The following is a 25,984-nucleotide window of genomic DNA, read 5'->3' as shown; positions in this document are numbered from 1 at the left end:
CGAATGGAGAGCTCAGGGAATTTTTTATATCTATAAACCCATGCAAACACTATAAAAAAAAAAATAGAACATTTCTAGCCCACACTGCCTTCCCTGCCACAAAGGCTTATAATGAATATTTGCGATTGAAGAAATGATTTCCAGGCTTGGCTGTGCTCATTGGGGGGTTAGGGACTTCAGGGAGGTGGGGAAATGGGTGGGAGGTGGCAATAGGGCTTCTAGTCCCCCCGCCCGTGGCCCCCATGCACACAGGGCTGGCCCTGGGACCTCCACCAGTCTCACAGACGCAGCTGCAGGGGCTGACTGGCTCTGCGGGCTGGGATTTATCCTGGCCACCTTATGCCTGCAAGTCGCATTCATTCTTGGGTGGACTTATCAGGGCTGGGGCTCCGCGAGCATTTCCAGGCTGATTGAAACTGCTGCTGCTTTTCCTCTACCGTGGAGGGTCACACCCAGGGGCATCAAAGCACATTGGAAAGGCCCAGAAAAGGAGATAGGCTGTCTGGGCTCTGCTGCCTCCCAGCTGTGTGATCCCGGAAGAATCTCCTTCTACCTCTGAGACTCTATTTGCTTTTTTGCTTTACCCGTCTAGTGGGGCGGGGTGGGGGGGTGGATATTCCACTTTGCGGGGCTGTTGGGAGGTGGAGGGTTTCTGGGGAATCACCTGGCTGCCTTTGCTTCTCTGACCTCACCTCCTGACGCTTTCCTCTTTGCTCATTCTGCCCCAGCCTGATGTTTATCTCCCGCCTCCCCTCCTCCCCACCGTTCCCTCCACCTGGGTTTTATGGAGTTGGCTTCTTTTCACAACTCAGGACTGCAGGACCCCTCCCTCAAGTGACACAGGCCACTGCATCCTGTCACTCCTCTCCCACCCTCTCCCATGTCACTCTTACAGCCCCTTAAAAACCTATCTTATGTAGTCATTTCACTAGTAATGGCGTCTCTCTTAATAAAATGCAAAGCCTGAGGTTTTGTCTGCTTTCTTTACTTTTACAGCCCGGGCCTTGCACACAAGAGGGGTGAAGTTGTTTGAACCAGGAAACAGCAGCTCAGAGACAAAGCCTCTTCGTCACACTGTCACACAGCAGGACTACAAGTAGAACCATGGGCTCTGAGCTTTTTCGTTCATTTTCCTGTCTCTGGTGGAGACCACGGCGCAAAACTGAAGGGGGTGGCGGGGCAGGTGGGGGTGGGGGGAGGGCAAAAAACTCATTTATCAAGATAATTACTATTTTGAGAAATCAAAATTAATGCAAAAAAAATGGATGATTAAAATATGTTTTTGAAAAAGTAAAAGACAAGATCCGATCCAGCACTTGCGTGACTCACTTCATCTTGATCCCACTCCTGGCAGGATCCTATCTTTATTTAAAATTTTGGTAGTTTGGTCATCATGGATTTATTTTTTCCCCATTAATTTTGATACTTAAAAAATATTGGATAGAATGTCATTTATCTTGATGATTGAGTTTTTGCGCCCTCAACCTAGTCTCGACCCGCTTCTGTCTCTTCTCTCCTGGAGAAACTGAGGCAAGGAGGACGGTGAGGGGGCGGCGCGACGGAGGGGGAAGAGCGTCGGGGTGCGGTGTGGAGCCTTGGTGAGCAGCCCGCACTCCCCTGGGGGTGCTGGGCGCCGACCTTTGCTTATCGCCCGCGCTAGAAGCCTCTAATTAAGTCCTCCGCTTGCAGGAGACCTTTCCCAGGGCTGTCCGCACCGCCTGCGGGGCGGAGATAGCCGCGGTTGTCCCGGCAGCGGTGACCTTTTCCGGCCCGATAGGAGGGGGAGGCGGGAGCCCTCGCGGAGGCCGGGTCTAGGCGGAGGTGGCGGGGGAAGTTTGCTCGAGGGATGGGACCCGGGGTCGAACCCAGCCTTCACATCCCAAGACCATCTTACCAACGTAGGGCAATAGGGGGGAGGGGAAGAGCGCCCAGTGACGTCACTGAATCCCTAGCCCAGCTCCGCCGCTGACGTCACAGACGAGCCGCGCGCGTCACTGCATTCCTCCCGTGACGTAAGCGCGCGAGGCGAGGAACTGACCCACCGGGGCAGGAAGAAGTCTGAAGGAAGAGAGCTTTCCTTTCTCGCCTTTTATAGTTGGTAAGGCGTTTAAAGTACGCTGAGCGGACTACCACTCCCAGCTGGCTTTGCGTGCTGCGCATGCGCACGGTTCCCAGCTGGAGAGCGCGGCAAACCTTTGGAATGGATTGACATCCCTTTAGCTGAACCATAAGGCAGGTTTTACAGCCGCAAGCCAATCCCAACCTCACAGACCCCACCCCTTTATTCTTAGGCCGCTGCTTCCTTGCGGGAGTGACGGGTTCTTCTGCCTTTGAGGGTTCAATTTCCTTTGATGGACATTCACACCGATGAATCAGAGCGCCGAGAAGTCGAGAGGGTGTTGAAAAGCGTGACTTAGGACCAATAGCTTAGCAGCAGGACCTAGCGCCATCCAATCACTTCTCCTGGCGCCGCCAATCACCCGGGACTCCGCCCCCGCTCATGACGTGTATAGGGTGGGTAGCAACAGTTGCCCCGGTGAGGGAAACGGAGGCGCCATAGCCACGGTAGTCGTGGCGACCAAGCAACCCGGCAACGCGAGTCAACAACAACAACCGCCCGGCCGACCCCCACCCCCACCCCCCCCTGCCCGGCCCGGGGACCCCGGCACGTTCCGTCCCCCTCCCAACATCGCCTCCGAGACCTCTGGAAAGCCCTTCTGCGGACAGAAGTAGGAAGAAGCCGAGGTAACCCCGGCGGCCCTGGGGTGGCGGGCCCGGCCAGGGAGGGCGGCGGGGCCCGGGCGGCGGGTGTCGCTGTAATCATAGTCGGGGGGGAAGGGGCGGGCGGTCAAAATGGCGGCGGCGACTGTCGGGGCCGTGGGGGAGGGGGCCGGGGCCCGGCTGGGGCGACACCACCCGCCCCTGGGGTCCGGGGCCCAGCCCCCGCGAGGGGCGGGCGCTAGCAGGCCGGCGGCGAGTGGAGGTCGGTTGGACGGGGCGGGGGGCTTTTATATGTTGGGAGGCGCGGAGAGGCGGGCCTGGGGAGGCTGGGCCAATGGGAGCGAGGGAGGGGCGAGGCGGGGCGGAGGTGAATGGGCGGGGCCAGGTCGTAAGGTGTGGGCGGGGCCGGCGGGTGCCGGTGGCGGGGGAACCGGGTGGGGCAGTTGCCGCCAGGGCCTTACAGCCTCCCAAAGGGATGGAAAGCCACCTGTGCTGCGTCGCTTTAGAGCCCCCCCCCCCCCAGTCATTCCCAGTACTCCGTGTCTGCCACATCTGAGACCTCAGTTTTCCATTCTGTAAAGTGGGGAGAATCATTGCCATCGTCCCTTTTCTACATTTCAGGGATTTCTGACTCCTTTCAGGAATTTCTCTAGGCCTCATCTTTGAACTTTTACTGCTATGTGCTATTTTTGAATATGGTTTGATAGAACTGTTAGCTAATCTTGATTTCCACACTGCCGTCTGTTCCTAAATCTCCCTTATTCTCGGAGAGAAAGCAAAGGAAAACAAAGTTTCATGGCGAAACTGTGGGCTAGGAATATGGCTTCAGCCGGGAGGATCTGGTTTGCAGAAGTCGAAGCCCATGGCAGGGGAGGAGTGATCTGGGGTGACTGAGGTAGACGAACAGAAACTTGATTGCTTCTCTGTGCGCTGCTCTCTTAGACCTCGTATCGTCCCTGGCCAGAGCACTTGTTTCTGGAGATGGGACGATTTCTAACCTTCTTGCCCATCAAGGTCTGCCTTTCTGGGAATGGGAAACAAATGGCGCCTGGGGAAGTTTCTTAGATTTCTTAAGCTGCTTCTCTTGGCCAGACACATGTTTTTGTGTCAATCAAGTTGGTGTCAGCTGGGTCACATGTCACTGAGGAGGTACCAGCCTCCAGAGCCACGTGGGCAGGAGCGGCACATCAAGATTAGAGGAAAGGGGAAGTGTTCCATGTTGGTTACAGGAGAATCTGAGCGACTGCTTTGGCGGGCAACAGGATCTACCTGCTTGGGGAAGGATTTATTTTTTTCAGATAGCCAGCTGGGCCAAGTCCACTTTGCTTGTTCTCTGTCTTGCTTTGGAGCTCGGCATCAGCAGAGCTGAGTGGCAGTGTGCAAACTGTAGCCCTTTTCTTTTAAAGTCAATCAACTTCGAGGAAAAGGATCGTCTCAGGCTCTCCTAAGGCTTTCCGTCAAGAATTTGAGACAAGGGGGGAGGGGTAGGAGGGGGGGTCTCACTTCTCAGGGACTTTTTCTAGACCCGTTCCTCTTTGAGAGGTGACAGGACCCCTTGAAAGTTCAGAAAGGCAGAGATTAATTTTCCGAGCCAGACTGGAAATACCAAGTCGCCAGAAAGGTCATCACCACCTGTCGGAAAGGCAAACTTTGAGCAGAAGGCGATGTTAGCAGTTATCTAGGCTTGTTAACTGCCCCCTCCCCCCCCCCCATAACTTTTACATTTGAAGGGCCCAAGCCCAGAGGGGTCTTGTGACTAGGGTTGAGGGCACTGGTTTAGTTTGCTTGTGGAAGCAATCAGCTGCTTTCTCGCAATCAACTGTCGCTGCGTGCCCTTCGATGAGTTACTGTACTTCTCTAACCTCAGTTTCCTTTTGTCCAAGCGAGGGACAGTGACCATTGGTAATACTCTTAATCTCATATTCCTGTGTTATGGACCCGATAAAAGAATCCATGTTGAACATCAAATACATAGTAATTGCTCAAACTGTGTTAGCGGCTACCCTTATTATCATGATTGTCCTTTCCTGCTCAGCCCTCCGAATTACACCGCTTGTATTTATTTTTATCATTTTGAATTGGGTGAGAGCCTAGTGGCTTTAAAGGTTGACTCACTTGTTGGGCTGTGTGGGCAGATGACAGAGATGACAGAGATCCCGGGAAGCTGGATACCAGGACTCTAGTTTCTAGTGGGAAAGTGTTATTCCCCTCGCTCCTGAATAGTCCTTCTCCCGCTTCAGGAGAGCAGCCAAACAGAAAAAATTCTCCTGGGCCTGGGCCCAGACTCAGCCCCAAGGCTTCCAGGAGGCAGCTGGGTGAGCCAGAGATGTGGGTGTCGTGGGAATGGTGTCCCTGGAGCTGAAGTCCTTGCCCTCCCCTCCCCATACACATCTCAACATCTCGGGGATGGGCCAGGCAGACTTCCCCGGGGATGCAGCCTGCAGATAGCAACGGCACACACTGCATGCTCTTCTTGGGCTGGGCAGCCCGTTCTGGACCAGGGGGCATTGCCCAGCCCTGCTGCACAAGCCTGCTGCTGGCAGGCAGAGGCAGGAGGCAGTAACTCTTTCACAAGATCTCGTCCATTGGTAGATTCACAGTGACCTTTGACACCCATTAACAGTGTGTTCCTGGCATGTGGACACTCACTTGACAGTAAAAGTTGAGTCCCTACTACGTGCCCGTCAGTGTTCTGGACCCGGAGGTCAGTGATGGGCAAGGCGGGCCAGGTCTCGGCCCTGGGAGAGCTTGCGTTTCTGGTCATGGAAGGAAGAGGAACTATGGATAAGAAAATGGGGGGGGGGGGCGCCTGGGTGGCTCAGCCGGCTAAGCGGCTGACTCTTAACTTTGGCTCAGGTCATGATCTCACGGTTCGTGAGTTCGGGCCCCTGCATTGAGCTTTGTGCTCACAGAGCAGAGTCTGCTTCGTATCCTCTGTCTCCCTCTTTCTGCCCTTCCCCTGCTCTCGCGCTCTCTCTCTCTCTCCCTCTCAAAAATAAAATAAATGTTTAAAAAAAGAAAAAAGAAGCAAATAAGGAAATAGAGGTCCAGGAAGAAAATAAAACAGAGGAGTCCGTGCTTCAGAGTACTTGGGGTGGGAGGCACACTTGAGACCCAAGAAGGTGACATATAAACTGAGACCTGAATGATATGAGGCAGCCAGCAGTGGAGAATGGGAGTAGAGGTGAGGAGAGGATGTCAGTCAGGTGGAAGAGTTGGTGCAAAGGTCCTGAGGCAGGAGGAGGCATGGAACATTCTCGGAGCAAGAGCCAGTTTGACTAGAACATTCAAGGTGAGAAGGAGAGACTTGAGGGGCTAGATGCCTCAAGGCCCCAGAGGTCTTGGGATGGGCTCTGGATTTTATTTAATTTCCGTGATAGGAGCCTTGGAACCTCCTGAATACAAGAGTGACAAGATAGGATTTGTGTTTTCAAAGGATCTTAAAGACTATAGAGGCGAGACTGGAGCTAGGAGCCAGTAATGAGAGTGTTGTGGGGGTCTGACAACTGGGATTGGCTGATGAAAGTGGAGAGAAGTGTCCAGCCTTAGGATCTGTTTTGGAGGAATTACAGAGAAGTCTTAAAAACTAACTGGCTATAGAGGATCAAGGAGACGCACATCATGATATTTAAATTCCCTGTTCCCCTGCAAGTTCCCCGTTGAAGCCATTCTACGGATGAGGAAAGTGAGCTTTCTTTCCATTTCCTTCGGAGGGCCTTGTCCAAGATATAAACCATCTGGTTGTAGAGTCTGGCATCCAGAACAGAGGTCGGCAAACTTTGACTGCCACCTGGTTTTGTGTGGCCTGTGAACAAAGAATGATTTTTACACTTTTCAGAGATTGGGGGGGGGGGGAAATCAAAAAGGAGAATATTGTGTGGCATGAATAAAATGTCCTGACGTGATAGGATATGAAATTCAAATTTCAGTGTCTATAAATAAAGTTTTATTAGCACATAGCTGCGTTCATTTGTTTACATATTATCTATGGCTGCTTTCACTGCAAGGGCAGAATTGAGTAGTTGCAATAGAGGCTGCCTGCCCACAGATTGATTGATTCAATGATTGATGCAAACATTCTCCAAAAACAGATACTGACTTTGAAAGATAGATACAGCCATTGGTGACTTTCTTGGCAGTCTCATTGCCAAGGAACAGGTTTGCTGAGTGATTCCCTTGTTCTGTGTGCCCTGCTCTGTAAAGAAAGGGGTCTCATGCCCTATAAATATTCGTGACTTATTTCTCTCTAGGCAGCCCCTTGCAGAACAGTGCTTAACCTACTCATCCACGAATGGAAAGAAAAGGGCTTCCTGGTCACACAATTGTGGGAAACTTGGGATCCTGTATGGCCCTTCCTGGAGACTGATGGCAATGACAGTTGCCAATAGAGAAGTTGGTTTAACTGTTTCACTAATCTCCCCTTCTTTTTAAAAAAAAAAAATAATGTTTATTTATTTTTAAGAGAGACAGAGAGAGAGAGAGAGAGAGAGAGAGAGAGAGAGAGAGAGACTCCGAGTGGGGGAGGGGCAGAGAGCGGGAGACACAGAATCTGAAGCAGGCTCTAGGCTCTAAGCTGTCAGCACAGAGCCTGATGCGGGGCTCCAACTCACAAACAGTGAGATCGTGACCTGAGCCGAAGTCAGACACTTCCCAGGCTGAGCCACCCAGGCGCCCCTCCCCTCCTCCTTGTCAATTTCGCTGTTCAGCCTTCATTGTCCCTTCCTTCCCCTGCCCCTGAGTGGAAGGAATGAGGCCTTCGGGCTTTGCACCTCAAGGAGGAGAAAGCACCTGCAAGTGTGGAGCTCTTAAAGTTCTTTCCTTGTGGGAGGTACCCCAGGAGCGAGCCGTGCTGGGACTCAGAAAAGCCCAGGCCAGGGTTTCTCACAGACGTCCCCCAGGGCCACCTGCCTTGAATCATCTGGTGGAGAGTTAGCTCAAACAGCAGACTCTGGGGCCATCCCAGACTCTGGGCAGTGGGGCCCAGGAGCCTGCATTTAACTAGCTCCGTAGGTGATCCTGATGAACAAACACCAGGGTTGGAGTCCCCCTGGGCACCTCTTTCTAAGACCTCTTTCCCCTTCCCCCTCCATCTCTACGTGGCACAGATCCTTGTTCAATGAGAAGGAGAATAGTGGTTTCCACCTCTCAGGGCTTACTGGGTGCTGGGCTTGTCTCGTCGGACCTTTACACCAGCCCTATGCGTCGGTGTCCTCCTCATCCCCAGGTACAGATGGGGAAACTGAGGCCCAGCGGAAGGTCAGTAACGTGTTCATGAATTAAGAGACCAGTCAGGGTTCGTGTCGAGGTGGCTCTGACCCCAAACAGACGGACACTGATCAGCAGCCGTGACTCGAGCCCCTGAGCTCGGCCAGAGTTTGGACCTGATGGTGTGAGGAGCCCCCATAAGGCAGCCCCTCTGATGCTGGCACGAAGACTTTGGGAGGGCAGGGGCTGCAGGATGATGACATCTTCTTGCGCGTGGCAGGTGTTTAATCTCTGTGCGTGGGGCTCAGGTATCCCCATCTGGAAAACAGGGAACACGCTATGTACTGATTGAGAGAAGTAAGTGAGCCCTGCGCCTGGCTCCCGGGGTGGGGCTAGCAGTTAAGAGCACACATCTGGAGCTCCGAGAGACCCGGGTTCAAATCCTCTTCTTACCAGTTGCTGGGCGCCCTTGGCGTGGTTTTGCTCATCTGTAAAATGGCCATGGTGGCTCCTCCGTCATGGGGCTGCTGTGCAGAGGTGATCGCAGCCAGGGCTCCTGGGGCTTCTGGTCAACCAAGAGTTGTCCCCACCCCCCGCGTCCTTCCCCTTGCAAATCCCACTCCTCGGCACCAGTGGCCGGAGGGCTGCCTGTTGGCGCGCGATGGCACACAGGTGCTCAAGGGTTAGCGCAGGAGAGCCTCTGGTTCAGCGGCCAGCGGGGCCTGGCGTGCCCACGGGTGTCACAGGCGACCACGGGCAGGGCTGTCAAACTCAAATACTATCCTGGGCTGGCAGGGGCCGCGAAGATATGGGGGCTGGAGCTTCTGTTAACCACCCCAGTGTTTGTTCCGCTGTCCTCAGATGTTCAGGGGCTGGGGATGGCACCCGTTAGTGGGCGGCGGCGGCGGCGGCCGGGGGAAACCGTTTGCCCATCTTCTGGGCTTGGTGAGAGGGAGGTGGGGCTTGCGGGGGTGGGGCTTAGCACTGGGAGGGGCGCGGTCAGCTAGAAGGGACTGGGCTCATCGGGAGGGGCGGGTGCCTAGCCCAGTACCTGGGAGCGGGACCCACGACCCCTCAGCAGCCAGAAAAGCTGCCTCTGCCTGGTTGGGCCGGCCCCGTTCTGAGGTCAGCGGTGACTGCTGAGCCTGCCCTGTGGCCGGGGCCTGCTCCCAGCCCGGTGCCCCTAGACTCGGAAGGGCACTCTTCCTGTGATGAGCTCACATCTGCTATGGTAACCCATTACGGTCCATTCAAGGGCCTGAAAGCCTCTGTGGCCACAAGCTGCTCTAAGAGCTTTTTGGACTCAAAAACACTCTTCCCTTGTCTGGCACCCCACTGGGAATGATACCCAGCCAAGAATCCAAGCCCAAATAGCAGGCATGTTAGGGAACTGGGGCAGGCTGGCTGCGAGACAGCTTTCCCCACGACCTTACCTTCCAACAATTAGCCCACTGATTAGCTACTCAGGTGCTCAGAGTGCCCAGGACTCAGCCTCAGCCTGCTGTGTGGCCTGGGGCAAGCTCCTTAACCTCTCTGAGCCTCAGCTCCTCATCTGGCAGGAGCAAACCCAAACCCAGGCATGGTTGTTGCAAAGTTTAAAATGAAATAATGGAGAGAAAGCACTCAGCACATTGCCCAGTCTGCAGGAGCCCTCAGGAGAAGTGTACTATTTGTCTCTGGGTGAGGGCCCAAGACCCCACCCTCCCTCACCCTCCTTTGACACAGGGGTCCCCCAGGCAGCCGAGGCTGGGAAGGAAGAAGGCAGAAGCCCTGGACAGGGGTGAGTGGAAGAAGCGTGGGCCAGCCCCAGTCCATAACCAGTTCCCCTGCAGTGATGGGTTGGTTGTCTCTGGCCACCAGCCTCAGGATTTAATTAAGTTAGCGATGAACCTAACCGTGTCTCTAGGGAGCCAGGAGCTGCCCCTGGTTTCCTCCGCCTGTAGATTAATTCTTGTTTTTCCTTCTTTTTTTTTTTTTTTTTTTTTTTGTTCCCCCCCTCCCCTTCTTCGCAAGGAAGAAAAAAAAAAAAGCCTTATTTATTATCATTTCCCCCACTGTTGGCATGGCAACACCAGCGTACGTTACTGAGCTCCAGGCAGCCCCACAACCATCCCAGCCACCACAGGCCCAGCCCCAGCCACCACCGCCGCCAGCAGCGGCGCCCCAGCCCCCCCAGCCGCCTGCCGCCGCGGCTACCCCCCAGCCCCAATATGTCACTGAGTTGCAGAGCCCCCAGCCCCAGGCACAGCCACCAGGCAGCCAGAAGCAGTATGTGACGGAGCTCCCGGCCACCCCCACGCCTTCGCAGCCGGCTGGCGCCCCCACCCCGACCCCGGCGTCCCAGCAGTACATCGTGGTCACCGTCTCTGGTAAGTGGACATGTCCTCGGAGCCGGGGGTGCTCTGAGAACGACTCGGACAGGACTTTGGGGAGCCCTGCGTCCTGGATGGAGGGGGGCACAGGGACGCCCTCCCTCTGTCACTGTGCCTGTCAACAGCACGGCAGCTTTCAAACTTGCTGGGGTCCCCGGGGGGGGGACGTGGTGGGGGGCATTTCTGGGGAAGGAGGGGTCAGGCCAAGCAACGAGGCTTCTGTGCGCCTGAACTCCTTTCCACCAGGGCGGCCCTTAGAGCTGTTTCTGTCTCTGTCCCCAAGTAAACTGCCACTTGAGGAAAGGACTGGGCGGGGGACTTAAAGTTTGCAAACGTCTGTTGGAGACGGAGGGTGAACGGCCTGCCCTCATTTCATGCGAGGCATTCGTGGGGGCACTTTGGGGAGGTCAGCTGGGAGGCCTCCCCAGAGGTGCACCCTTTTTGTTTCTGGCAGGACCCAGGGGCCGAGGGAGGCTGTTGGTTGGGCAGTTTCTTGATCGCGTGGCCAAGGACCCCTGTTTCTCACTGCAGTCTCCCCCGTGGCTGTAGAGAAAGTGGCCGGGAAGCTTGAGTCGTGGTGTCCGTGATTCCTGCCTGGACCATCTTTCCCACGTCCTAGAGATGGGCCCAGCAGGAGGGACTGGGAGCAGAGGGTCAGGACAGGGAGTCACGCCCCTGAGGAGGCAGAGCTCAGACCAGGACTGGGCATCTTCAGTGGTTTCCAGTGTGCATCGAGGGGTGGGGTGGGGGTAGGACAGGGGGAGAATGCCTTGAAGCCCCTCAATCCTTCCAGAATGGAAAGGGAAGGAGGGGGAATCGCAAAGCCATCCTGGGAGGCTGTGCAAGGAGCAGGTCAAGACCGGGTTTAGGAAGATAGGACAATATAGAGTGATATGTGGCAACTGACATGGCCCCAGGGGACCAGAGCGGATGTAGCCGGAGCCCCGAGCAGCGTCCTTTAGGCTCCTGGCAGTGTCGGGGTCTCCAGAGAGGGGTGGGGGGAGGGGCAAGCAGGGGCTCAAAGTGGTGACTCTTTACCACAGGGACTGGCCTGGAGGGATGTCATGTGAGAGCCATGCTGAGAGCACCAGCCATGGACATGGCCAGGGTCCCCAGGTCGCAGATCTCCAGCAGGTTCCCAGCACTGCCCAGTTATCCTGCTGGGTTTTCTCACCAGCATATCCCACCTCCCAGCTCTGCAGGAAGCCGACCCTCACCTCCATCATCTCATCTCACGCCTCCCTCCTGATCCCTGACCCTGCTGCCTACCTCACTGGGGACTGGGGACAGGCACCATCACTTATCAAGAAGGACCCCATCTCCCCTGAGCTGGCCTCACAGCTCTCAGGGTGGGTCTGTGCCCACCAGCTCTGAAAATCCCAGGCCGTCCCCTCCAGGGCCTCGTGGCTCAGTCCCTCTCTTGCACATCTTTCCCACCAGCCTGCAAAAGTGAAACAGCTCCCATTTTAACCAGAAACCCCAGTTCCTGCACCCCTCCAGCTGCTGCCCACGGCTTCACTTCCTTTTAAGTTCAAATTCCTTGAAGGGTTCCCCCTCCCTTCCTTAACTCGTTTTCTCTCCTCTGCTGGCCTGTGCTTTTCCCCCACCCCCCGCCCAGGGCCCCAGTTGGGAGTCGCCCACAGCTCTACCTTGTCTGTCTGCTGGTCTGCTTCCTTGGTCCCTGGGAGCCACCTGACACACTGGTCCCCTTCCTCCCAGAAGCACCCTCCTGCCCTGGTCTCTGCCCACTTCCTGCCTCCCTTCTCAGCCCCCTTTGCTGTTTTCCTCCTCCCATCCCTTCAGGGTGACCTTGTCCAGTGTGTCCACTTTCACTCCCACCTCGGTGCTAACAGCACTCCCTGGGCCGTGGCCTTGAACCCCAGCCACCTGTGACCCATCCATTGAGGGTTGAACAGGCCTCCCAAGCCAGCATGGCCAGATGGAACTCGGATGTTTTCCCCTCATCCAGTCCGCCCTCTCCTGAGACTTCCTCATCCTAATAAATACCACACGCGGGCCCAGGCCAGCCTGGATTCCCGTCCTACCCATCCCTGAGCAAGACCTCTTGGCCCCACCTCCTAAATGCTGCCAGCACCCACCATCTCTCCCACCTCCACGGCCCCCACCCTGATCCAGCCCCTGCCCTCACCCACCACCGTCCACCCCCACAGCGCCCAAGAGGGAGCCTGATGGCAACTATTGATTAATCGCATCACAACCCAGTTCAACCCAGATGATTCGGAGGCAGGTGGCCCTGGGAACCCTCTCTGAGAAACCCTGACCTTGGCTTTCTCACCTGAGGAGAGCTGGCCCCCTGTGGCCTCTCCCACAAGGAAAGGGCTTTCAAAGCTCTGCCCTTCCTACATCCCCTGCCGACAATTGCCTAGCGTTCCAACTCTGGCTGGGAGATCTGCCAGCCTCCCAGCCCCACCTGGTCCCACCTGCCCCCTCCCACATCTGCTCCAGCCCTACTGGCCTTCCTGCGGCTCTAAAAACCCACAAGGCTCAGTCTGACCTCCAGGTCTTTGCGCTCTCGGCGCCTTCTGCCTGGAGCGCTGCTCGTCCCAAACCTTCCCATGGCTTGTCCTCTCTGTTCTGGTGTCTGCTCAGATGCCACCTCCCTGACGCCCACACCTCCCCACCCTCCACGGCTCGCTCTGTCTCCTGACCTTGCTTTATTTTTCTTCTTAACACTCGTCGTCACCTGAAGTGATGACGCCCATCCCCTTATCCCTGAGGGTGGGGCTCTGTCCACTGGGTCTTTGTGGAATGACTGGTGAGCACCCACGTGAGTGCCAGCCTGACCCATCACAGCCTTCACGTTCGGTCAGCCCTGGGCAGCCGAGAGCAGGCGGGAGGCCTCGCCTGTCACTGCCGGAGGACTTCGCTCAGCATACAGGGCATCTGATTGGCCCCGGACTTCCGGGGTGCTGGTTTTTGCTGCTTTGGGGGTCCAGGGCCCTCAGGGCAAGGGTTTGGAAAGGGCACATGGCTCCAGGCCCTAGGGCCTGGCATGTCCCCCCCAACTCCTGGCATGTTCCTCTCTCTCCGCCCCCAGCCTCTCCTGCGCTCCCTGATGCATGCCCAGGGAGCAAGCCCCTGGTGCTTAGAGGTCAGGCCTTTGCTCCCACTCCCCTGGTCCCCCATTATACCGTGGGGCCACTCTATGCTGGTGGGCTGCAGTGAATGGGCCGCGGGGGTGACACTAGGGATTCCTTCTTTGGTCTGTCTTTCACGGTGGTGCTGGGGGCTTTCTGTTCCCCGCTGCTCCCTGTTCCGGTGGCGGGGAGCCTGTCCCCCAAAGGGTTACTGGGTGATGCTTCCTTCGTCTGTTCTGAGGAAGAGGAGGTTGTTCCATTGGCCCCTCCCCCATCCCCTCGCAGTGATTTCCCAGGGTTCCTCCATGACCCTCTCCTGGGTTAGTGTCTCTTTTCATCTAAGGGTGGCCTCTGGGTCACGTGAGCCCATCCCAGGCGCGGCGGCGGGGGTAGGGGAGGTAACTGACACCAGTCAAGGCTGCGGCAAGGTGCCAGGGGCTCCTTCAGAGCCAGAGCAATCTGAGCTGACCAGGGACCCAGGGGGACACAGGGAGGAGGCGGGGGGCGGGGGGGCGCGGGCCAGATCCAACCTGGAGCCCAGGCTGGAAGCCCAACTGAGAGCAACACCACACGCCAGACTTTATGGGCTCTGCCCGAAGGTGTCTTTGGAGGTGATGGGAAGGAAACTCGTTTCCCTGCTCAGGACCAGCCCTCTAGATCCATAAGTGCCTGTCCTCACAGGCTGCCAGCCTCTTGCCCGAAACTCAAGGTGGAAGGAGGGCACTGCGGGCCCTGGCTGCCACGGCAGGAAGGTGAAACTGAGCCGGCCTGCAGGAGACAGGGCTGGCTGAAGGAGGGTCTGCGGCCAGCCTGTCTTCCCTGCTTAGCTCACACTTGGAGTCCTTGGGAGTCCAGGAAGACTTGTGTCCGAAAGAGAGCTTTACAGATGGGGAAGCCAAGGTCAGGGCAGACGAGGGACCCAGGGCCCACAGGCCGCTCCAAGAGCGCCTGACGGAAGTCATTTCAGGATCAAAGGATCGGGAGGGAGAGAGCCAGACTGCCCCGTCTGTCGTCCGTGAGGACGACAGCTTGGCATCAAGCCTCTGGGGCTTCCCTCAGTCTTCCCCCCCTCATAGCTCGTGGTCCTGGAGATGTGAGTAGGTCTCAATGGGGAAGTTGCAGGGCCCGGAGAGGAAGTGATGCTCATCAGATTGAGGGACAGGAAACCAGCTGCCACTTCCTGACTATAGACTTGAGGCTGCAGGGCCCTCCCTGGTCTCATGCACATGCCCAGAATGGAGAAAGCAGACAGACAGATGCAGAGGCCCCAACACACACACACACACACACACACACACACACACACGAAGCTCCACATCCAAATATTAGACTCTGGAATCTCACCTGCTTACTTCATGGTGCAGCCTGGCACCCCCTCCTGGCCTGGAAGATGCGGGGCTCCCAGCCTTGAGGACCATCCCAGACTGTTTCCTGGGGCTTCCCCATCCCCTGGTCTCAGCAGGTCCCCAGGCCTCCCAGATGCTGAGGGTCCCGCTGAAGGTCCCACTGAAGGCGTTTTCATCGGAGGCCCCGGGCCTAGGAGGTAGCTGGGGCCAGCCCTCCAGTCACTGGCCCACCATGAACTAGGCAAAACCTGTCAGAGGCCTCTTCGGTTGGGTGCCATTCCTTGGGCTGGGGCTGGCTCCCCGTGTCCCACGGACAGCCAGGTGTGCCAGGCCCCTCACGTGACTCAGGGCTTTCTCAGGTTTCTCCTGGGGGCCCATCTCAGTGATGGCTGCCTTCCTCACTGCTCAGGGAAGCCTAAGTGGATACGAGGGAGGACTCTAGCCGGATCTAGGGATTGGTGTCTCCTGGAACTGGCTGCAGAGGCAGCTGGCCAAGCAGGCCTGAAGTTGTCCCAATGTGTGTCCCACGTGTGGCCAATGAGAGGCCTCCCCCAACAACCACCTCCCACATCTGGCCACCACTCCCCCTCCCCCCAGTGCATAACACGTTCCTGAGCTCTGCTCCAGACTTGGTCCCTGAGGTTCTCGCTGCTCCCTGGCACTGCCCTTCTGCCCTGGCCAGGCTCTTCTCCCAAGCCTGTGTCCCCACATAGCCAAGGCCCAGTTCCCGATGCTCTGGTCCTTCTGGGGTTCCCGTTGACCGCCCCCCCCCCCACTGTTTACCACGGCCCTTGGGGTGTCAGCCCAAGCATGACCCGAGACTCTGGATTCTACGCACAATGTGAGGTTTATGTGGGCACAGATCTGGGCCAGCATCCTGTCTTGCCACTTCCCATCTGGGTGACCTTAAGCAGGTCACTTCCTCTTTCCCTGTCGCTTGCCTTATCTAATAACAGGGGTGATAAAAGTTCTTTCTGCCTCCAGCTGCCCGGGAAGACCGTAGCGCAACACTTGGGGCACTAGAAGCACTATAGGTACCCCTCCTCCTTGCCCACCACCCTCCAGTCCTGCCAGGGACCCCCCGGGGAGGTGGCACTGGCAGCTTAGCTCCTGGTAGCACTTTGGAGGAAGGCAGGCACATATGCGCCCCACCACCCGACCCTGGCTTCTGGAACTGCTGGGACCAAGCCAGGCCACAGGGAGGGGGCAGGATGGATGGTATCCTGACTGGGGCGGGGGGCTCCCAGCCAGCATCCCTCAAGGACAGTTGCCCCCCGGGCCCCTCCCCTTCTCAGCTCCCTTGTTAATCACTCAGCGAGATGTGCATGAAACTCGACCTGCGCCTGCCCGATAGCATCTCCGGGTACCAGCCTCCCTCCTGACTTCATAGCAAGGCCCCGGCCCAGAGAAGGCCCTGCTTGGGCCGTGTCTGCTGGGAGGAGAGTGTTTATTCTAAGAGGGCAGCCCGGAGCTCTGCATCCACCGGGAGGGATTAGCTCCCCAAGGTTGTGGGTAGAAAGCTGCCCACGCACCCTGCAGTTCCCAAAGAGGTGGGCAAGGAGTGAGGACCGTGGGGCAGGTTTCCCTGGATGGACAGGGGCAGGGGCAGGGGCAGGGCGGGGACAGGTGGGCACCATGTTCTACGACTGCCTCTTCTCGGCTGCCTGTCAGCGTGAGTACCTGCCTGCCCACCTCCAAGCCCCCCCGCTGCCCCCGCCCCACCGAGGACAGGGAGGCTGGGACAGTGGAGGGGGGGGTGGTGCTTGGCCACAGGCTGGCAAGGCCTTCTGAGCTCACTCCTGACCATCTCCCATTCCTGGGAAGCCAAGAGTCCTCTTGAGGAAGGTGGCCCCAGCACCTTGGTCCTTCCAGGGCTGTTGAGACCCTGGGGAAGGGGATCAGTCACTGGCTGTCCACAAGTCCTATCTGTTGGGGAAAGGGATCCAGCCCTCTGGGCCTGAGCATCACTGGCTCCTCAGTCACCCCTCCTGGTCTAGCGTTGGGACGAGGAGGGGTGGGGTGGGGTGGGGCTGCTTCTGCATGTCAAGGGCCACAGGTCCTTAAGGCTTATCCCAATGTGCAGTGTCAAGGCCTGCCAGGAGACAGGCAGGATCTTGGAGACACCCCGCTCTGTCAGAGGATCAGCTTCAGGCCACTTTGTCCCCTCCTGATGGGCTCAGGCCCAGGGTTGACAGGGACAGCAGGCAGAGCTGACCCAATGACCCTTCCTCACAGAAGGCGCCATGCGGGCCAGTGAGACTGTATCAGAAGCCAGCCCGGGCTCCACAGCCAGCCAGACCGGAGTCCCCACTCAGGTGGTTCAGCAGGTGCAGGGCACCCAGCAGGTAGGACGGACTCCCCTCCCCCCCCAGGGGGCAGGGCGGGAGGGCACACGAGAGGGGCATTGGTGACGGTGGCCACAGGTACTTGGCCTCCCCTCCCACCCTGCTGCCAGAGCCATCTGCTCACCTGTTCTTAGCAAGATGTTCGCTTCAGCCACCACCCCCACCCCGCCCTGGGGAAGCCCGCATGGCTCAGGTCCTTACTCCCTGCCCCTACAGCGTCTGCTGGTCCAGACAAGTGTGCAGGCCAAGCCGGGCCACGTGTCTCCCCTCCAGCTCACCAACATCTCAGTGCCCCAGCAGGTAAGGCTGCCACACCAGGCCCGGCCTCCCCCTGGGTTGCAGAGCCAGTTCCTGGTGGCCTGCTCAGATGTGCTTTCACCAGTATCAAGGACCTAGGCCCCATCCAGGGGGATGACCGCCGCCTCCGGCCAGTGAGACGGTGGCAGTCAGGGCCCGTTGGGGAAGGAGTTGCTGCACGAGACATCTTAATAGACAGCCGAGGAGTAGCAGTAAGGAAGGTGGCTTTCAGGCCCGGCCCCGATATCTCAAAGCAGAGAACCCAATGCCAGTTAGGAGCCAAGCACGTAGCCAGCACGGGGACCGTGAGTACATAGTGGCCTGTCCCCCAGAAGGCTGACGGCGGTGTGACGGGGCTCCGCCCAGAACGGGCTTCAAGGGTGAGAGCATATTGTGCATGGCCTGTGGAGCCAGGCTCCCTGGACGTCAACCCTGGCTCAGCCACTTACCGGTTCCAGGGCCTCAGGCGAGCGCTTTCGCCGTCCCAAGCCTCGCTGTCACCCTGTGTGCCGTGGGGGTAGTAACAGTGCTGCCCGGGGGCCGTCGGGGCAGTTTTGTGAGCTGATGGGTGAGCACCACCAGGACATCGCCTGGTGTGGCGCAGATGCTCGCGGGAACCGGACGGGCTGTTGTGAGTGAACTGTGGTCCTTTTTCCTCCTGGTTCTAGGCTCTCCCCACGCAGCGTCTGGTGGTGCAGAGCACGGCCCCAGGCGGCAAGGGTGGCCAGGTTTCCCTGACAGTGCATGGCACCCAGCAGGTGCACTCGCCCCCTGAGGTAGGTGGTGGCCCCATCAGTTGCCCTCTCTGTACCTCTCTCCCCGGGTTGGGCATGTACCCCCAGAGTATACTTGGAGGGGTCCCTGCGCCCCCAAGCCCACTCGCTCCTCCAAAGTCCTTAATAAGCCCGGGTCGGGCGGCTTGGCTGCCTGACTCGTGGCCCTGTCTGCTCTGAGCTGCTTCCCACCCCAGGCTGAGATGGGCCTCGCAGCTCCACATCAGGACCCCGTGTCCCAGGAAGCAAAGCGGGTCCCCCTGCGCCCCTCAGGGCTGGTAGAGGCTCTTCCCCAGACTACAGGGTGGATTCTGGGGACCCCCTAAGCACTAATGAGTGTGTTGGAGGCAGGCAGACCACGGGTGTCTGGGAGCATAGGCGGCAGCATCAGGAGCTTGGGGTCAGACCCCCAGTTCAGCCATTTCTCCTGGGGGACTCTGGCCAGGCCCCTGGAGCCTCCTGAGCCCAGTGTTGTCTATGTAAAACAGCTAATAATACCAAGTGCCGTCAGCTCCGTGTGGCCACAGCATGGCCCAGAGCTAACAGGGACTCTGTCGCCAGTCTGCCTGGGGTCAGTGCCTGGTGCCACCACTCAGCTGTGTGGCCTTGGGACATCCCTTCCCATCTGGAAAGTGGGGCTTGCCTCACCTACCCCTCCTCACCTCAAGGCGGCAGTCCCTCTGATTTCGGAGGCACAGGTGTCCTCTGAGCTGAGGCCATCTGGGCTGCGGAGGGTGGGTCCCCCCAACAGCACCTCTGAGCCGAACCCCTAGCCCTGCCTGGGAATCAGCGGGGCTACGGCAGGGACTAGGCATTTGGATTTATGAAACGCGGCCAGTTACCAGCCTAGGAGGCTGAGACCTCTGTAGACTGCCACCCTCCCCAAGTAGCTCTTGGGACAGCCCTCCTGAGAAGGGTTTTCCAGGGCCTGGGTGCCCAGACTACGCTCCCGTGTCTCCTTCCCTCGCAGCGGTCGCCGGGGCAGGCAAACAGCTCCTCCAGCAAGACGGCTGGGGCCCCCGCGGGTGCAGTGCCGCAGCAGCTGCAGGTCTGTGGCGTTCAGCAGAGTGTCCCCGTCACCCAAGAGGTGCCAGGCCAAGGCGGGCGGTGGCTGGGGCAGGGTTCCTGGCCAGGCAGCCTCTGCGGCCTCCTTGGCTGTCTGTGAGAGCTGCGGTCGGGAAGGTCTGTGGGAGCCAAGCAGGTAGGGGTGCATCCTCAGCCGGCCCCCGGGGGCCTCTGGCAAGCACCTCTGCTCTCCTTCAGACACAGCATCCTTATCTGCATAATGGCTTCTGCCCTGGGAGTCTGGGGGCAGGGTGGTCGGGGTTGCTGGGGGATGAGATGTGGTCCTCACAGGTGGCACCTAACACTGAATGGGCGCTGGAAACAACTTTGAGAAACAACCTTGCCTCTTTGGGCCCACTCGCCGGGAGGAAGCCCCAAGGCCAAGTCCAGGCTTACCCCTAAGGAGCTCAGGGAGAGGCCCAGCCTCCAAATGCACGGCCAGCCTTTGGGAGGAGGCTATGCTCTGAGCTGCTGGAGCAGGTTAAGGGGCAAGGGTCGTCTGCCATCTGGTTGTCATCACTCAACGTTGCGGGGTCCCAAACCCCTCGCAAAACCAGATGAAAGGCACAGACTTCCCCCAGAGGAAAAGCAGAAACCCCATCCTGAAGGATTCGCAGATGTCCTGCCGAGCACCACGCACCCTCTGAGCCTCCAGGCCTGGGTCCGAGTCCTAATCCACCACTTGGCACCCCACCCCACCCCCGGCCTCTGCCCCTCGCTCTGTGCCCTGAGGGCGATGTCAGTATTCCTGCGGTAGCATGAAAGTAAGGACGTGGAGGCATGGCGGATGTGGGGGTGTGCGATAACTCATGTCCAGAGTAGGGGTGGGTGGCAAGGACTCCCGCAGGCAGTCCCAGGTTCAGCTTCAGTTCTGCCACTTCCTGTCAGCCTCATTTTGATGAGCCTCTGTTGTCGCCTCTAACTGAACGCCCGGGGTCAATGTGGTCCTGAATCTCAAAGGCACTTGGTGCAGGGCCGGCAGGGAAGAGCTGGAGAATGGTGGCCTCTTTCTCACCGGGCTGCTGTGAGGCTTACAGGAGTTCATGTGGGCATGGAGTGGGTGCTCAGGGATGGGTGGGCCATTGGTCGCCACGGTTACCACAGTCTGACTTGCCTTTTCCATCCCAGAGGTCCGTGGTCCAAGCCACTCCACAGGCGCCCAAAGCCGGCCCCGTGCAGCAACTTACGGTGCAGGGGCTCCAGCCAGTTCACGTGGCTCAAGAGGTGCGTGTCTTCTCCACTTACCTCTGGGCAAACTGGGACTGGGGAGGCCCGGGCTGGGGAGGGGTGGGTGCCGGCCCATCGGGCTGCAGGGAGGGAATGGTGCGGGGCGGGGGGCTCGGGGGCGGGGTGGGGGGGTGGGGGGGGAGTTCCTCAAGGGCTTGGGCTGTGGGCTGTAGACTCTGTCTTGGAGCCTCCCCTCTCCCCGGGCACCTGGCGGTTCAAGGGCCCAGGTTTTGCTAAGAGAGAGATCTGGATTCTCCCCTCCCTGAGGCACCGGGCGGGATCTTCTGTGGGGTTGCCGCGTGGGCTCAGCGACCCGGTGGGCGGCGGAGGCCTAGAGCCCCGCCCGCGGCCGCTCCCGGTGACCCCCCAGTGTCTCTGTTTGTCCTCCAGAGCTCAGGCAGTCAGTTTCCCGCTAGGAAGGCAGAGCAGCAGGAGCCCCGGCCCACGCCGCCGCCGGAGCCGCCGCCCCGGCCACCCACGCCCGGGCCCCGGCCGAGCGCGCTGGCCCCGGAGCCGCCGCCGCTCCCGCCCGCGTGCAGGGGCGAGGTCTGGCAGCTAGGCAGCCCCCAGCCGCCGCCGCCGCCCCATTACGAGCCGGGCGCCGAGCAGTGGGTGGAGCTGGTGGGCGTGATGCCCCCGCACCTGCTCCTGCCGCAGCAGAAAGTGGTCTTCGAGCCACTGCCCGGGCTCCCGGCCCGAGCCAGCCCCGACCAGAGGGTCAGGATCCAGAGAGTCCCCCAGGTGCTAGTGTTCGGCACGGCCGCCACGGCCCTCAAAGTAGGTGGCCGACGCACGGGCGGGGGGCATCGGGCGGGCGGGGGCGGGATCCGCCGGCCCCGGCCGGCGCCCGGCCCCAGGCTGCCCGCCTGGCCCTGCTGGCCCTGAAGACCCCACCTCCGCCCGGCCAGTGTGGGGACCCACCTCCGACCCCACCCCCACCCCCACCCCCAAGACTGGCGGTCCCAGGTCCCGGGCGGGGGATGGGGGTGGGGAATTCACGCCCCGCCCCCCAAACCTTGTCAGTAATTCCAGGTTGTGTCCCGCCAACCGGAGCCCCACCCCTGGCCTCTGGCTCCTCCCCTGACATCCTGTACTTAGCTTCCAGGCCCCGCCCCTACAGACGGGGATCCTTCCCTTGATGCAGGCTCCACCCCTGAGGCCCTGTTTGTATGTGGTTTTCAGGCTCCAGCTTTGGCGTTAGCTCTAGTGACAGCCTTGTCCCAGTGCTTGGCTCTACTTGTGGGGTCCAGCTTTCACGCTCAGAGTAGGACTCCGGGGTCTCCTCAGCCCGCCTCACGTCAGGCCCCATCCTTGCTGTCTGTAGCCTAAGCACAGAGTCCTGGCTTCTGACACAGCTCCACCCGATTCCCAGCCCTGACCAAGGCCACAACCCCTGGGCCTCTGACCCCTGGCCCTGTCCAGGATGTGTTCAGAAAGTCCAGAAATGCAGCCTCCCCACCGGGGAGCCAAGTGTCCTTGCGAGCTTGGACAGCTACCAGCCCTTTAGAGAAAGAGACAGAGGCAGAGGAACCGCCCCACCCCTGACCTCCTGTGTGCCCTTCCTCCCACACCAGGTGCAGCAGCTCCAGCAGGTGCCCGTCCCACACGTGTACTCCAGCCAAGTGCAGTATGTGGAGGGTGGTGACGCCAGCTACACGGCCAGTGCCATGTGAGTGGGCGCGGGGGGGGGGGGGCGGGGGGGGGCGGGGCGGGGCGGGGCCTATGTCGGCTCAGGACCCTGCTGGGACTTGAGGCCTGAGAGTCCCTGCCCCTAGCCGACCAGCCAGCCTTCAAGGCCTCAGGTGACAGGTGATAGGTGCTTCCCCAGGATAACCAGCAGCCATCAGGCAGGGGCACAGCAGAGGGGACCCTCGCAGGTTGGGAAAGGCATCCCAGTATAACTTAAGACCTTGGGGTCCGATGGGCATGGTTTTTAGAAAAGAAAAAACGAAAATTTAATTTTTATAAGACAAGCTTTCTGAATTAGTAGGGAATGTTAAAGAAAAAGAAATCTTCCCTGTTGACCCCCAAGCTTGCTCCAAAGGCAGTGCTGTGACCAGTTTCTTTGTTTCCTCCTAGAGACACCCTGAGAATAGAAACTAGCCCTTTTTTTTGTTCAGAAACAGGCAGAATGTTCTGTCCTTTATTTCTTCCCAGCTGTGTGTCTCAAAGCTCTTCCCTGTTTCTCTGACCGGGTCCCAGTCACCCTGTTTAACGGCTGCATAGTACTCCACGGTGCAGACATAGCGTGAACGATGTAGCCGGTGCCCGCCCGGCCGACACTTGGGGGCCCTCCTCTCCCTGCTGTCGCGTGCCCTGCAGCATTATCAGCACCTGCCACGTCAGGCAGATGCCATGCCCGAGGCCTGCCCGAGCCTCCGCTCTGGCTCACTGTTGTCTGGGAGACCCCTCACACCACCTTCGCTCTCTCCTCCTTCACAGTAATAGTTCCAGGATCACGGTGATTGTCGGTTTAATTGTTGGAAGCTTCATTCGGTTTTCTTTGCATTGTGTCTGACCTTTTTTCTTACATCCCCCACCCACCTGTCCCATAAGGGCGTGATGCTGGGGATTAGCTCATAGAGCAACTCAGTGCCTGGATCGTGGTGCTGTGGCCTATCCCAGGGGGCTTGACCCTGGCACCTGAGTCATGGTCGACGGCCTCCAGCTACCTCATAGTTCCGTTGACTTATTTCCCATGCTGCCAGTCTCTTAGCCACGCAATTAACTAGAGTGGGTAGGGACCATACAGGGCATTCCGGAAAGAAGAGTGGCCCCCATGGGGCCCCCAGAAAGTAGAACTGAGGAACAAGCCCAGGCCTTGTGGTGCCGGGCTGGCTCCTTCTGCCTCCCCTGGTAGTGTCTGTCCTTGCTTCTGTTTGAATTCTCCCCTCCGTGGTTATCACGTGTGGGATCACACGTAGCCCATCACCGCCATCAGATTCTGGTGAAATTGTTAGTAGCACTGTGTCCCCTGTCTGTCTCTTGCACTGGATTTTAACCGGCTTCCCAGCCCTTTGCCAGCCTGGACCCCCTCCCTGGCCAAAGCCACAGTCCCTGCACCTCTGGCTCTGGCTCTGTCCAGAGACACACACGTTCATTCAATCATGCAGCAAATTGCTGGCAGAGCAACATTTTTCAAGCACGTGTGGCTCCAGATGTGGGGTGGGGTGGGGTGCTGGGCTGGGCTGGCTGTGGTCCCTGCCTGGGGATGGGGTGGAGGGCACTTGCTGGTGCCACCCAGTGCCACTTCAGTAGACGTGGACCAGGATGCCACAGTCAAGAGCTGCCTCTTGGTGTCCAACAGGTAGGGCGCCCACTTCGGGTGACCAGCCTCCCCCCCCCCTCCCCTCCCCCCTTGCCCCTCCCCCCGCCTTCTCCTTGCCGCCCTGGAGGCCTGCAAGTCTCCCTCCCCAGCTTCCTTCGGGAGCCTGTTACAACAGAGCCTTCTGCGGCGGGTCCCATCTGGCCGGCCTTGCTCCCTTTCTGGATTTTTAAAATTTGATGTTGTTTTGAATCACTAATAAGTTAAGAGGACTCAGAAACCAAAACTGTGTCCAACAATGTCTTGTGAGATGCCTACTCCCCATCCATGGGGCCTCCACCCGCATGATGCAGACATAGATAGGAAATGGGGCACAGTCTCCCCCCTGTTCCGGAAACCCCATCCTTACCTTTCCCCACCTCTTTCGTTCACCTGAAAAAATGTTCTGGAGCTTCTTCTTTGGCAGGATCTTCCTCTCTCTTACCCTTTCTTAGGATTCTGTCACCTTTCACTTAACTGTCCTCCAAAGAGGGACCCCAGTTGTTTTTGCTCTCTTGCTATGAACTGCAGCCTTGAGCCCCCGCATCATCTGACGCGGGTCCTGGGACGGCTGGAGGAGAACGTTCCTCTGCCTCAAAAGGGACATGCTCTGCACTCCAGAAGTCGTCGCTGAATGGCCCCCCAGGGTGGCCACCGGATTGAAGGGAGGCCACCTCCCCTTTCTCCAGCCCCCTCTTCCCATCTCGTTTACTACCTGGGCACGGACCACGTTCTGCAATGCCCTTGATTCACCTCTGGCTTCCCGGCGACAACGTGAACTCCCCCGGGCAGGGCTTTTTCTGTCTTACCCACTGTTGGGTCTGTAGTGCCTACAACAGTGTCCAGCATACAGTAGGTGCTCGATGAGTTGGTTTTTTTGTTTTGTTCTGTTTTGTTTTGTTTTTAATTGAGTGAAGTGTGTGCCCTATTCCAAGTGACCTAGCCATTCCGTCTTGGCTTCTTCACATCTGAGGTTTGGGCTCCCATGCCAGGGGCCGTTCTGATGATTACATGGAAAACTGCGCCCCATCAGGCACTCGCTCAGAGTGGTGCCTGGTCCGGCATGGGTAAACGTTGGCGGCCTCTGGCTCCCATCCTGGGAGGGCCCCGGCGCCACAGGAGCCCCCTCCGCCCCGCCCCTCGGCTGCCCAGCTCCTGCCCGCTGACTCCTGCCTCTGCTTCCCTCTCAGCCGCTCCAGTACCTACCCCTACCCGGAGACGCCGCTGTACACGCAGACAGCGGGCGCAAGCTACTACGAAGCTGCAGGCACAGCTGCGCAGGTCAGCACGCCCGCTACCTCCCAGGCGGTGGCCAGCAGCGGCTCTGTGCCCATGTACGTGTCCGGGAGCCAGGTCGTCACCAGCTCCGCCAGCAGCGCGGGTGGGGCCAGCGGCGGCGCCGGCGGCACCGGCGGCACCGGCGGGGGCGGCGGTGGCGGTGGCGGGGGCGGCGGCGGCGGCGGCGGCAGTGGCGGCGGCGGCGGCAGCGGAGCAGGCACCTATGTGATCCAGGGCGGCTACATGCTGGGCAGCGCCAGCCAGTCCTACTCCCACACCACGCGTGCCTCGCCAGCCACCGTGAGTGCCGACTCGGGCCCCAGAAAAGGCATGCAGGGCCGGGGGCGGGGGGAGGTGCTGGGCGCGGGCGGTGGGTGGTCACTGGTCGCCGGCAGCAGGAGTCTTCGCACCCTTGCGCTGGAGTCCTCAGATGAAGATATCCGGGGATCAGATCCTGGCTGTGTAGCCTCAGACAAGTTACTCAGCCTCTCTGGGCCTCAGCTCATATGCATGAGGCTGTTAGACCAGGGCCCCGAGAAGTGTTGTCTCCTGTGATCAGAACTGATGATGGCAGGCGTATAGCAAGGGGAGGGAGAGGCAGGCACCAGCATGGGGGGAGCTGCCCTGAGCAAGGCACTTTGTCCATCTACAAGGCGACAAGAAAACCTCTCTCTGCCCAGAGGTGGGCTGTATGGAGTCACTTGGGCCGGGCCTCTCACTAGCTCTGTGACTGTGGTTGGATCAGGGCCTAGTAGTCTCAGGGTGGTCCTTGTCCTCTTGGAAGTTGGGGTCTGGAGTGATTTTTTTTATTTTTATTTTTATTTTTTAATATTTATTTAGTTTTGAGAGAGAGAGAGAGTGAGCGAGCAGGGCAGTGGCAGAGAGAGAGGGAGGGAGACAGAGGATCTGAAGCAGGCTCTGAGCTGTCAGCACAGAGCCCAATGCAGAGCTCG

The 25,984-nt window shown here is 58.9% G+C and overlaps 1 protein-coding gene across 13 annotated transcripts in view; it reads left to right on the top strand.

Annotated features, from left to right (window-relative positions):
• Positions 1-1,952: 1,952 nt before the first annotated feature.
• Positions 1,953-25,984, top strand: part of RFX1 (regulatory factor X1) — a 32,564-nt gene continuing 8,532 nt past the window's right edge. The window contains exons 1-12 of one of the 13 annotated variants that reach the window (XM_045492215.1): positions 1,979-2,098; positions 2,292-2,745; positions 9,652-9,706; positions 10,154-10,295; positions 16,978-17,087; positions 17,304-17,387; positions 18,053-18,160; positions 19,128-19,244; positions 20,351-20,446; positions 20,840-21,226; positions 22,024-22,118; positions 24,944-25,331. In XM_045492215.1, the coding sequence (XP_045348171.1) occupies positions 16,986-17,087; positions 17,304-17,387; positions 18,053-18,160; positions 19,128-19,244; positions 20,351-20,446; positions 20,840-21,226; positions 22,024-22,118; positions 24,944-25,331 (1,377 nt within the window). In that variant the 5' untranslated portion in view covers positions 1,979-2,098; positions 2,292-2,745; positions 9,652-9,706; positions 10,154-10,295; positions 16,978-16,985. Of the gene's footprint in view, positions 2,099-2,291; positions 2,746-3,571; positions 3,574-9,651; positions 9,707-9,939; positions 10,296-16,977; positions 17,088-17,303; positions 17,388-18,052; positions 18,161-19,127; positions 19,245-20,350; positions 20,447-20,839; positions 21,227-22,023; positions 22,119-24,943; positions 25,332-25,984 lie in introns of all 13 variants that reach the window. The other 12 variants (XM_045492208.1, XM_045492210.1, XM_045492218.1 and 9 more) reach the window with 12 other exon arrangements.

The sequence above is a fragment of the Leopardus geoffroyi genome, chromosome A2, assembly GCF_018350155.1.
Source record: "Leopardus geoffroyi isolate Oge1 chromosome A2, O.geoffroyi_Oge1_pat1.0, whole genome shotgun sequence".
Taxonomy (NCBI): Eukaryota; Metazoa; Chordata; class Mammalia; order Carnivora; family Felidae; genus Leopardus; species Leopardus geoffroyi.
The sequence above is the reverse complement of the archived record's forward strand: the minus strand, read 5'-3'. Positions and strand labels throughout refer to the sequence as shown.